Source organism: Zootermopsis nevadensis, unplaced genomic scaffold (assembly GCF_977971745.1).
Source record: "Zootermopsis nevadensis isolate Lab colony 2312 unplaced genomic scaffold, Znev_1.0 Znev_ptg000029l, whole genome shotgun sequence".
NCBI classification, from domain to species: Eukaryota; Metazoa; Arthropoda; class Insecta; order Blattodea; family Termopsidae; genus Zootermopsis; species Zootermopsis nevadensis.
In genome coordinates, this window is record NW_028259161.1 from 11,333,548 (window position 1) to 11,346,468 (window position 12,921).

General features: G+C 40.7%; 1 protein-coding gene across 7 annotated transcripts in view; it reads right to left on the reverse strand.

The window, feature by feature from the left end:
• The window catches only part of LOC110838745 (peroxisomal leader peptide-processing protease), a 103,243-nt gene that overhangs the window by 1,752 nt on the left and 88,570 nt on the right, over positions 1 to 12,921 (reverse strand). For all 7 annotated transcript variants that reach the window (XM_087358110.1, XM_022082274.2, XM_087358108.1 and 4 more), the window contains 5 exons: positions 11,291 to 12,213; positions 10,433 to 10,617; positions 8,540 to 8,652; positions 4,360 to 4,522; positions 793 to 1,089 (listed from right to left, as the gene is read on the reverse strand). In XM_087358110.1, the coding sequence (XP_087214236.1) occupies positions 793 to 1,089; positions 4,360 to 4,522; positions 8,540 to 8,652; positions 10,433 to 10,617; positions 11,291 to 12,204 (1,672 nt within the window). In that variant the 5' untranslated portion in view covers positions 12,205 to 12,213. The remainder of the gene's footprint in view (positions 1 to 792; positions 1,090 to 4,359; positions 4,523 to 8,539; positions 8,653 to 10,432; positions 10,618 to 11,290; positions 12,214 to 12,921) is intronic.

Genomic DNA, 12,921 nt, shown 5'->3' on the forward strand with positions numbered 1-12,921 from the left:
TGAAACTAATTTTTGGCTATTATTTCGAAAATGAAACATTTGCGACCCCATGTTCATAGGAACATTTTTTCTTATTTTTGATCCCGGAACACGCACACGAAGTTTGTAAACATACTTCTGACTCATTCTGTATATATATATATATATATATATATATATATATATATATATATATATATATATATAAAGTCCAACTTAACTCTTTAAACCTACTATTATACATGCGTTTTGCCACATGTGTGTATTGCGCTCTGTGTTATTCTTAGAATAAAACGCATTAACCACTCGATCATTGTAATGGAAACGCCTGTTTTCTCCTTGATGTCGGAACCGGATTTTTAAACATTATTATGGGTTCTTTGCACGAAGTATATAGCGAGAACGCATTATGTTTGTCCGTCCAGTCGATTCAACTAGAGAACTATAGGAGAGATTTGGATTAAATTTAATTTGCACGACATCAAAACCGTACTTCTGAATGCCATAATACCGGTGATAACAACATGACAGATAACGAAAGTCGTGAGGTGGACACTGAGAACTGGTGGATGTAGCATAAATTTGTTTATAACAATTGCCATGGTTGCCAATGGAAACCACTGTTATGCGTTCGTTGCATCAGTAATATATATAAAAAACAGCGAGGTACCGGTCTGTAAAATCTTGTATTTGGAAAATGTTGGAGTAGGCCCTGCATGTTTAGGACTACAACTTTTGTACGAAGCTAGGGGTCATTCCGAGGCACTCACCTTGGTCTTCCCCGTTTCAAATATATACAAATTTGCCCCTTACCGCCTGTACGCAGAAAGGCGTTCAGTGGCTCGGCCAGAACGCTCGCTGGTACAGCCATGTTGATGCGTGGGAATAGTGCCTTTGAGCTGGTGTCCATGATGTTACAGGAGATGATTCCCACCAAGTCGCCAGTGCATCTGAACAAAGCGCCCCCGCTTGCACCCGACTGGATGCAGCAACTTGTCTGCAGCACTGCCACAGGGTTAGATACATGGGTCACAATGCCACGTGTCACCGTGGGCTGGACGTTGTCATTTTCCGAGAAAAGTGAGAATCCAGCAGCGATCACAGGCTCCCCTAGAGGTTTCATCAGAAGATGTGAAAATAAAGCCTTGATTACATTATTATGTCGACAACGCGTGCGACCATTACGCAGGGGTTAACAAGTCGAAAGATCAGTAGCAGTTTCGTACTTAAGGAAACGGGGTGAAATTTACTTAAGAACCACTACATTTTACAGACCTCCGGGAGCAAGAAATCTTTCTATCCTTCCCTAATAAAGAACTTTTAATGAACCCCTTTTTCATTATTATTATTATTATCACTATTATTGTATGTATTATCAGTGTTTGCCTGTTATTAGCTTCTTGCTGTTGGCAAACACGTAAATAAATTAACTGAATTGAATTATCCCATCTATTCACCACTTTATAGGGTATGTACTTCCATGTACCCGAGACAGACCTTGTTCCTAAGGTACATAGGGCAGCAGCTATTTCCGGGATACATATTGTTTTTATCAAGTGCCACATGTATTATATAATTTTATTTTATGCAAGCGTCTTTCGAATGATGTATGAAGATCCCAAAATGGCGGTCTTCTGCAGTTCCCTGATGTGTTCGCCCGGGATGTTGGCCAAATATTTCCTGAGTGACCTGGAGACAGTTCCTATCGCTCCTATAATTATTGGGATTACTTTTGTTTGAACGTTCCACATTCTCTGTATTTCTATGAGGTCCTTGTATTTCAAGATCTTCTCTGCTTTCTTCTTAACCACATTTCTGTCAGTCGGTATTGCTATGTCAATTAAGAGGCAAGTTCCGTCTTTGTTTTGGATTATAATGTCTGCTTTATTATTTGGGATGGTTCTGTTTTGACTTGTTGGTTCCACAAAATAGTTATTTGGCTATCTTGACTTGTCTCTACTGTCTTCGGGATGTGTTCATACCAGTGTTTCTTTTCTAGCTTTACCCCAGCTTTCCTGCACATGTTAAAATGCAGCAGAGTACAGATCATGTCGTTGTATATATTGCTCTTTTGCCAGCACTGGGCATCCCGACACAACGTGATCTGTCGTTTCACCAAATTGCTTTTTTATTATTATTATTATTATAATCATCATCATCATCTACTTTCAGAGTCAGCCAAGTGTATTAAGATATAGTCCTTCAGCCAAGTGCGCAATTCGTGGAAATGACACTTGAAGATGTTTTGGGCATTTTTGGCAAAAGATCGTATCATTTAAGAACACATTCTCGATACGAGAAAGTGTTTATATTGAGTACATGTATTTAGTTTTGTTTTGTATCCACTTTTTATTGTTTTATGTATTTTGTATTTATTTGAATTGAACAGAACTTTTCTCAGTTTCATGCTTAAACATTCGGAGCTTTGTCAGTATTACTGATATTAGCTGGAAGGCAAAAGAGTTGTTGTAGTAGCAGCAGTAGTAGCTGCAGTGGGTATCATAATCACCATACTAGTTTCGTGTTAGGGAGGAAACCGATTTCAATATCGCTGGTAGACCGGTTGCAATGAGGATTTTCATGAAGATGACAGCATTCTGGGATATTTTGCCGTGTACTTGAATGGTTGGACCAGCTCTAACCAAGTGATCAATCATATAAGTGACAACATTCTTATTTCGATTATTTTAGTAGTGCTTTAATTGTTATGTAAAGTAACGTAAAGCGCCATGAAGGCGCTTTGGGGGAGAGGTGGTATAGCTCCTACTCATTCTTAACCTCGACACTAGATAGAGATTAGTGGTCAGCGTCACGCCCCGGCCGCGTTTTACCCCCGGGAAAGGACCGCGGTACCCATTGTATAGGAGGCTGAGTGGGCCCCAGAGCCGGTCTGGACGCAGAGGATAGAGGGAAGATCCTGTCGGGGATCGAACCCTGGCAGTCCAGTTCGTATCAGTCCATTTACTGACTCAGTTACTCCGTCGTAAACATAAAGTCACTGAGACAGTCCAATCCTAAGTTAAAAGTTCCGCCATGCCCACCATTTGTTACGCGTACATTGAGACCTCTACTTGCTGTTCAGTATCTGATCTTAAGATTGTTCTGTGGTTACATATTGGAGGTTAACCACCGGTTCTCTCGGCATACTTACTAAATATAGCTGACGGCCGTTAATTAGCAGCACCAACAGAATCCTTGACAGATATATTTATTCTCGTGCTTCGTTATTCAACTGGTTTTCAAAGAGCAGTTACACTCTGTGCTGGACCAGACTTTCCTATTTGTATAGGCCTAACACACTGAACTATAAAGTGCTAATAAAACTAACTGCGGCATTCAGAGGTTAAACAAAAATAATCTCTTCCTCTGTACGACGTTAAGCAAGGATCGGTAAAATCCCTTTACGTATTATTTTCGCTGAGTGCACGAAATTAACTCATAATGGGAAGACTTGTCTGCAGGTTTCACCTTCCTAACTAGCCAAAGGATTTAGATGATATTTGGTATTGAGGAGTGTACACTAGGAGTCAGGGCGAGGTTTACTTTGGTTCATACCGGTCTAAACAAAACCCTGCTTCATAGCTAAATGAAGTTCAAATGACCATCAATTTTAACGAAAATACTGGTACATAAGTACCTGATCAAAATCCGAAACATTTAACTTCAACGAGTTTCAAAACTTTACGAAAAACTCCATATTATTTATTCTTCTACGCAGTGTAATCTGTACCGTTAATTTGCTTTGCATCAAAAGATTTGTACCTACAATATAATACAATATATCAATTCAATTGGGAAATAATTATTTGACCTGCTTTTTATGTTTTGTTTTGTTTTGTTTACTGTTGTTTTCTGAAACACTCCAGCAAACAAATAGAACGCTGTTGTGAAGAAGTTTGTCTGCGATCTGATTAAACATCAGAAAAATTATACAGAGAAATAACTTACGAGTTTGGTGACACAAAGCGTCATTTGGCTCAACGCTTAAAGTGATTTGTGTGAACTGGTCATAATGATTACAGATAAGAGCTTTCTAATGAGTGTGCTTATTCAATCATCGCGTGACGGTTAGAATAATCTAATGGTTGAGTTTGAAAGTTCCACCCATTACAGAAAACTGCTCAATGCACAAGATATCGGCTGTGTGAGATTTCAGGTTCTCACAGCGATGTGAAGATTACAGCTTTCTGGGATGTTGCGCCGTGAAGTTTGGTAGAAGTTTACCGACGTTTCAGAACGTGCTTACTGCCTCCATTATCGGGGCGATGAAGACAGCAAATAACTTAGAAACGTCGGTGATATATCAGACGACACATCGCAACATCCCAGAGGGTGGTGATCGAGATACCGGCTATTTAACCACATCGATCGGGATCTTACCTTTAACAGCCGCGTTACTGGAGACTTTTACTGAACTGAGAGCCAATCCCGGACCCACTCTCAATACAGCCACATCATAGGCAAGGCCATCTCTGCTCCGGAATAAAACACTCGCAGCGAATCTTCGGTTTTTCCGGTAGATCCACACACCACCGTTTCGTGCCTGAGAAAAGAAACCAAACTGGCAATGTCAGTCCATTGATTTATAGTTTAAACGAGAGGTTTTCAACATGAGGCCCACGGGCCCATGTGTTTTGTGCGGCCCGCGTGCATTTTTCTAAGACCTACTGTGTGATGAAAAATAGTTGCCCGATATTACCGAACACATATTGCTAACACATTCAGTATTTGGCAGTTCTCCCGCTGCGAGCAACTGTTCAGCCTAACGACGAGCACCTCGAATGATGCATGCGAATCTCAGTGACAGAAACTAAACCGAGTTATACAGACTGGGGCAGCGTTCATTCATCATTTTCAAATATGCACTAGTCGGCCACAGTTTATTCAATTTATTAATAGTAGTGTGTGCTGAAAGACAAGTGTTGCCATTACTGAGGACCGAAGTTACTTCTTAAAAGTAACACCCGTCAGATGTCCATCAATTCGTATACCTTTCCATTACGCGTAGCAACATAATCGGTGATATGGCATTATTTCCTTCAGAAATTCTTTGTCTGAGACTATTTAAGTCTACTGGACGTATCTAAAACACTTTTATTTTCAAGTAGACCCACAAACAGAAACCAAAAGCCAACAGATCGGGCGAACGGGAAGGCCAAGAAATGTCGCTCTAGCAGGAAATTACTCGATGTTCAAACACAGCCCTTCAAGTGTTCATCGACTGCCGAGAAGTAAATTTCCAGCCCGAGAAAACTTTGTAACCAGGAACGCGAAATTATTTGTTAATTTGTTACCAGTTACTACAAAATAATTTCTTTGCATTACTCCGAAGGAACACGGTGATGAACATTCGGGTTCCATAAAGAAAGTGGGATATTCTTTGACAAGCCGAGTAACAATTCACTTTACAAAGCATATCCGGCACCATAGTGAGAGAGAGAGAGACTCCGAAGGATATGAAAAACACCGAAAGTTGTGGTGAATGGTTGGTTCTCCTGCTTCATGTTCGTGAGGTTCCGGGTTTAAATATCGACCAGGAGACCGGCTATCCTGAGTTTCTCGTGGTTTTCCCCCGTCCCTCCAGGAAAATGCCGGGATAGTACCTTAAATTAGGCGAAGATCGCTTCCTTCCACATTCTTTCCAATTCATTATTCACTATCACCCTCGACACTATACAGTCTGAGTTACTGAAAAGCAATCTCGTTAAACACACTATAAATAAATATAGATGTGGAAAACAAACTCGTGATTCTAATCTCGTCTACTGCTTTACGTACAAATAACACACACGCTATTGGCCTTAAATCCCTACCATAAAATGCAAATTTTCCAGGTAAAAGCTGTGTCAGATAAAAGCTTTTGCAGGACCAAATTTAAAATAATATGTAACCCCATAGTAAATTGTGTGCATTTCAATAATATTTATATACGTCATTTATGAATAAGTAGGCTATTGTTAAGGATAATTAATGTTGGGTATTAGTTTTAGTGAGAAAAATATTCTTGGCCCGAAGAAAGAAATACGCTGGACCACCCTGGCAAAAATAGAATACATCGACTGATAACTGTTTTAACTTTTCTTTCGGCCTGCCGCCGGTCTTGCCCGTATTCCGGTTCAATGCATGAAACAGCGACTAAACAATTTTCCTTAATTCTAATCTAATTGCATCTTATACGTTGAAGAATTTCCGGGTATCGGAAGTTCGTACAACTCTTGAAACTTTTAACAAGTCAAAACGTAGATACACGTAATTTATACTGTGTTGTCTTTCGATGAACTTTTGTCACAGTCAAACACTTCCCCCGCCCCGAAACTGTTAAAAGTCGGTGTACTGTCATTTCATTCGGTACAAGCTTCTCAGATCACGTATTGCTAGATGCTTCACAAACAGCAGCAAACGATTTCGATGCGAAGTAATGTTCGAGAATGAGTACACGTTCTGCTCCTGTACAGCTTCTGCGCAGCTGGCATGAGCGACGGCCTAGTAACAAGACTAAACTTGACTCGAATGTCACGGGAGAGGTTCGGAGTGTCGTTTAACGGGAACTGATCTGCTTCTAATTTAATTTTTGTACCGCAAAACGTGGTTGTTGGGCTGTTTCAAACGTCACACCCGTACAATCCACAATTTCCCATTTCCAACAACCTGGTCTTTGAGGCCAAAGGGACGTTCAACGAATGACTCAGCAACCACTAACATCGTCTTTTCTGATTACGATAACCTTAGCAACTGTTACGCTGAGTGACACATACATTAGTTTACAAAACAAATTAAGGCAAGAAAAAGTGAAGAAAATGCCTCAACCTCAAGGTTCCTATGGTTCTCTCTCAAATAGCTCATGTGACATCGAATTACCAAAGACGGTCGCAAAACAAGCACGTAAAAGTCCCTCATACAAGGACGCGATACTCGCATCCCGGTTATGATGTACGTTCAGTGTCCACCACCCACTGTGCCATTTCAAGCAATAAAATTATCTTCTCTCCATCTCTTAACAACAACAGAAATAAAATACAAATATATTTAATAAAACTGTACATGGCGGGTCTGACATCCAAATACAGTCTTCCAATTGAGGTGAAAATTATGACTCACAAGTGGCTAAGTTTAGGAGCCGGGGTAGGCCGATCAGTATAGTGACTGCCTACGGACCGGGCGAGGATTTTTCCTCTAGTCTTTGCGTCCAGACCGGCTCTGGGGCCCACCCAGCCTCCTCTACAATGGGTACCGGGGTCCTTTCCCGGGGGTAAAGCCGGCCTGGGCGTGATGCTGACCACTCACACCCATCTGGTGCAGAGGTCAAGAAAGAGTAGGAGCTATACAACTCTCCCCCTGAGCGCCTACACACCGTGTAGCGGGACATCTTTACTTTTCTTAGAAGCCAAGTTCCCTCTTACGAAGACTGTCTCTGGGAACGAACTACAGTTGTAGTTTCGCGCAGCCCTATCTCCGTAGCTTCCGCTTATTCGTTTTAACTAAGGTGTACCTAAGTGGTTCCCACACTCATACGGAAGCATGTTGATACCAAACCTAAAGCCAGCCACAACAAATTTCAAGCACTTTTCAGCAGGCGCGAGTCATCAAGCAACATGGAAAAGAAAGCACACGAAAAATACTTCAGCTTAATGTTAAATTATTCAAATACAATCAAGAACAAACGGCAAACAAGAAAACACAAGACATTGCAACAAATACCTTTCCTCTTTAACGGCCAATTTTTGTTTTGTTCTCTATAGAATAATCACCATAACAAAATGTCAATGCAATAAACACTCTTAACTCACCACTCATAATTTCAATTCTTCTTGCACGTGGCCCTATGGAATCGTTGTGGATTCTCTACGGGAATTGATATCATGCAAGGATGCATAAATTAGGCAGCTACGGCCAATGCTCGCATCGAAATACCCACGGGTATCGGGTCCACTTGAACAGAAAAGGACATCGAACAGGAGGTAGCAGATACCTGCCCGTACCAGTTACTGACTGCACCCACGATTGTTGACTTATGTGAGTCTGTAGAGATATGTCCAGTAGTGAATGAAATATGACTACCAACAAACAAGGTTGGAGCAGGTCGTTGCCCCAAAGGAAATGGAAGGAGAGAAAAGGTGAAGGTCGTGCAAGGTCGCAGCCAATATTTAAAACGGATAGCTGCAAGAACAGGAAATACGAGTATTCCAAGTCAGAAAGATCTTCCACGCAGTGGTGGAGACATTAATTTACGAAATATGTGAAGGCAAAGAGGGCGTATCGAAAACTCCCCAAATTCAAGGATCCTATCGGTTTCATCTGAGACGGGTAACATAAAATTACCAAAGGCGGTAAAATCCCTTTATCCGAGGATTCAGAACCCCAAGCAACATTAAATCATAACATATAAAACATTCTTGTTCCCATGTGGCGGGGGTGACATCCACAACAAACAGCCATTCGCCTGACTAAACACACTGCACACACCAGTAAAAGCATGGAAAATATTTCTATTAATATGTAAGATAGCCGATATTTTGTAAAACGTCGACTGCCCATAATGGAGGGTTGAGATGTGACTTACGTTGCGAACGACATGGGAGCAAGTCAGCACAATGCCATCAAGACAGTCGATGGTGACACCAGAACCCCAGCTGACTCCACAGCGTACCAGCACCACACAGTCATCCACTCCCGCTGAAAGAATACGTGTTATTTACGTCCACATAGCCACAAAACAATCACGTTGATTGACGCATGGTTACCTAACACATTACTTACCAATAACAACAATTTATGTAACAGCATGGATGGTTACACATGTTAAATTTATTGAATGCATTACCAGGTCTTAATTCTCTTAAGACATAATAATATCACGCCGTAATCATATTATGATTACGTTATTATGGAGAAAACATTAGGAGCGGGTAAGAAAAAACATACTTATGCTATATTTATTTAAGCTGAATACTGAAGCAAAATGACGTAAGTTTTTAAAAGAACACTATTCTACATCATCAACAGGGAAATCATCAAAGCTCATACAATTCTACTGCTTCCAGTAGCGATTAAAGAGTCTGTTCGTGTTCCTCGAAAATCAGATAAGAGGGCTTAAATTAAGGGAACTGTTGAGGCTGGCTGCGAACAGCTAATGCAACGAGGAAAATGAGAGTTGTAACACAGCCGGCATGCCAGACAGTTTTTATGTCCATCCACACTGTGAGGGTGACATTTAAACTGCATACCACTGGTTACACACGACAAACTCGAAACGGATCGTCGTTAACTTCTCTTGTACTAGGTAAGCTGTTATGCTAACAAATTTTCCAACTTTCATTCCCAGTTTAGAACCTGTACAATGAAGAGACGCTATTAATACAACTTACATAAGGATCAAATTGAATACATAAGCGACTTGAGAGCAGTTCATTACATTGTGATTTATCTCTACCTTTCAGCAAAGAAGAACACGAAAAATCAAAGTCAATGTGGATAACAAACACATTTTGTACAAGGCTCTGGAAGACCACGTTTGGCAGGAGTTTTCACTAAGGGGCCATACCTCATTCTGTTAAGCAGAGATCGCATTTTCTATGTTAAGCACAATGCTAATGTAACGATTTGTGGAGCAAAGGTTCGAAATTGGTAGAAAATAGCATGACATACTCAGGTGCAGATGCAAAATAGCCTCGTGACGGCCTAGATGCCAAGCATTAATTCATGTGTACAGAAGATATTGTGCAATTTGTGTTACAATGCTGGTAGCTCGTCAGCAGGTGTTAACATCAGCCAAGAACATTTCAGATCATTTCTCCGATATAAACAGAATTCAAAGTAGAGTTTCCGTTTACATTCCATTCATCCTGCGCACAAATTCTGTCGGCACTGTATGACAAGCATACCTTTTTACGAAAGAGAATAATTTATTTTCCTTTGATCATAGAAGTCTCAAAACAGCACTTCAAGAGCTGATCAAAAAAACAGGCGAATACAGGTTAGATAACAAGCTATTTATAGCATTATTTTCTGTTCATTTTCCTCCTGTCAGTCTGCACGATGGTACATCGCAGAAGACAGCCATCTTCTCTTCTTTCCAATTCAAAATAAGTTAAAAGTTATGGGATTTCAGGTTCTTACGGTGGTGAGTATAAAGATGACTGTCTTCAGGTAACAAGCACCTCTAAAACGTCGGTAAACTTCTACCAGACTACACGGCGCAACAACCCAGAAGACAGCCATCATGTTAAAGCTGACCATTTTACCTATATGGTCACAGCAGAATAGCGCGCATTAGGCAAAGCAGTAAATTGTTCTGGTTCTCTGGAAGATTAAATTATCATTTTATCCAAGTATAATAATCCTAGGAATTATCATTCTTCCGACGGGAGTGACAAGTGCGTTTCCTCTCCAGTACGTAGTTTACCGTTTCCGGAAGAGTCTTAATTCAGCGAAGAGAAACATTTTTATTAAGTACCTAATCGGTCCGAAGAAGTGTCTGGTGGCATGAGGGGCAGACTTTTACTTAAAGACGCGTCCGACAACAATCGGTGGACAACTGGTTGCAGTGCCACGCCCAGGGTGAATCCTATCCACTCACCGCGCCACCAGCTGATGGAGCATAGAACCATCCCTATTAAGCGACGCCCCAGCTTCTCATCTCTGGAACAGGAACACAAATGGCTGGTAGGAGAGTTCGAAGGATCAACACTATTCATATCAAATCCCGCCAATGGACATCACCCGAAGCCAATTTCATCCTCATACAATCCTTTTAATTAAAATCAAGCTCAATGCTATGCTTCCTCCTACGTCGTTTGACCACCAAACTTATGTACTAAATATCACACAATCCATGTATTCGACCCATCGTAACAATCTCGAAACCATGAATTTTCAGGTGGTATAGAAACAGTTCTAGCGTTTAGGTAAATTAATCTGAATATTTGTGACAATGACAAACTCTTGAAAAATACTAGTCTCGCCAATCTTAATTAAAAACGACGATTCGAAGCTTGGAATCTGCCTCTGTCATCAGGTGTAAGCTACTGTTGGGCCCAATCGATATAGCTAGTCCCTATCTCCGATACGAGGACAGGGACAAATTCTAGTATCGGAAACATCGTGTTTTAACTAAAATTATGACGAAGGATGATGCTAAAAATGTCTGTTGTTGTAGCTCTGGCACCGTCTGTAAAAAATGTCTTTAAGTACTTCTTCAAATGATCTCTTAAAAATATATATAATTATCAGTCGTTCTAATATATAACGAACTCAGCTATTTTAAGTCCACTTTACTTAAGAGTAATTACATAATCATCCTCTGAAAAATTACCTTTGTTTAATAACAGAGATTGGCCCTCCTTCGCAGCCGATAGCAGTACTTGCATCTGTTAACAGAAGACAGTGACCAGGACCAAGGACGTTGCTGATGATGCCCTGACTAATCGAGTTATGGAAATAACAGTTCCCGAATGGTGTAGACTCCACAACCACAAACTGGCCACGTTTCAAAACCTCTTCTTCCGGTTCAAACATACCACGGAGCATGTTCACAAATGCATCGTATTCATTTACCTCAGAACTATCATCATTGTCGGTTTGGAGTTTAAGTATCAAAAACATGGATATCAAATTTTTTGCAATCTCAGACTCTGTGTCAACATTACTGTCGTCTTCATTAGACAATGTACTACCTAGTACCCAAGATGACAGAATGGTATCAACAGCTTCCGAAACAAGAGTACTTCGAAATATATATTTCAGAACACATTTAAATTCTTCATGCTTCCCACATGCATCCGAAGATACTAATGGTTGTTCAAGAGCTATTGACAAAGAACTCCCAAGTTTCTCATTATTACACTGCACATATCCTCCAGACTTTGGTGGAATCGTTGGAAATTGTTTATTGGTTGGACTACAATTACCCTCCTTAAAGCCCAAGTTGTTATTTGTGAATGAAATTTGATCATTTGAGCTCGTCACATGTGACGTAATTACTGAAAATGTGACCTGACTTTTCAAGAGCAGTTTGTCTTGTACGCGAACCAGACGACCTTGGTTCGTTGTGTCCACAAAACTTTTCCAGCTGGCCACATTGTTCTGGCCACTTATGTCTTCCAGAACGGTGCTCAGGATGCTTCCGGTCGTCAGCACCCAATCCCGACCCAAACGGATACCAGAGCACCTACGAGGTACGCTGTTACAGGCCACACTACACGACACCAACACGCCAGCAGCGTCCATATTGAATATCTGCAACGAGCGAGGTGACACAAATGTATTCAATCAGATGGTAAGAAAGTGGATTATGTGTTCAATGGCCAGAATTTGATGGCATTTTTAACGTATAATCCATAACCCGCTCCTTACACCGGTGGTAGATGACAGGGTGTATGACGTCTTCATAAGCGTGTGTTCTGGGAAGGAGATATACTCGTTAACATTACACATTAATTAAGCATATCATTAGGTGAGCGGTGGACTCTACTTTAAGATAAAATCTCTCTTGCACTCACGCAAGCGCGCGCACACACTGAAACAAATTAATCTATGCATCCATTAACATCTCCAAAATAACTACCTTTTTAGATCCGCTGACTATTTCAGCCCGTATGACTTCAAAGCAAGAATTGATTTAATTTGCTTTAGTTTTAATACACTGCGTTAGGTGATGCAGTTTAATAATATAGAATATTTATGGCTGACGAGATGAAAACAATCAAGAAGTGGTCATGGCACACTAAGGCACACCTAAAGGTTCTCGGTTCATACATCACTCAAATAGTTGCTGCGAACCGAGGATGGTGGTTTCATGGCTTAACTCTTTAAAACACTGTGGTAACTGGAATCTACCACCTTTTCTAATATTTAGTATATCTGCATCTTTCTCAAAGGGTTTCCTATGATTCTGAGAATAAATCGCGACCATTTCCCTGATCAACTGATTTCTGTAACAAAGAT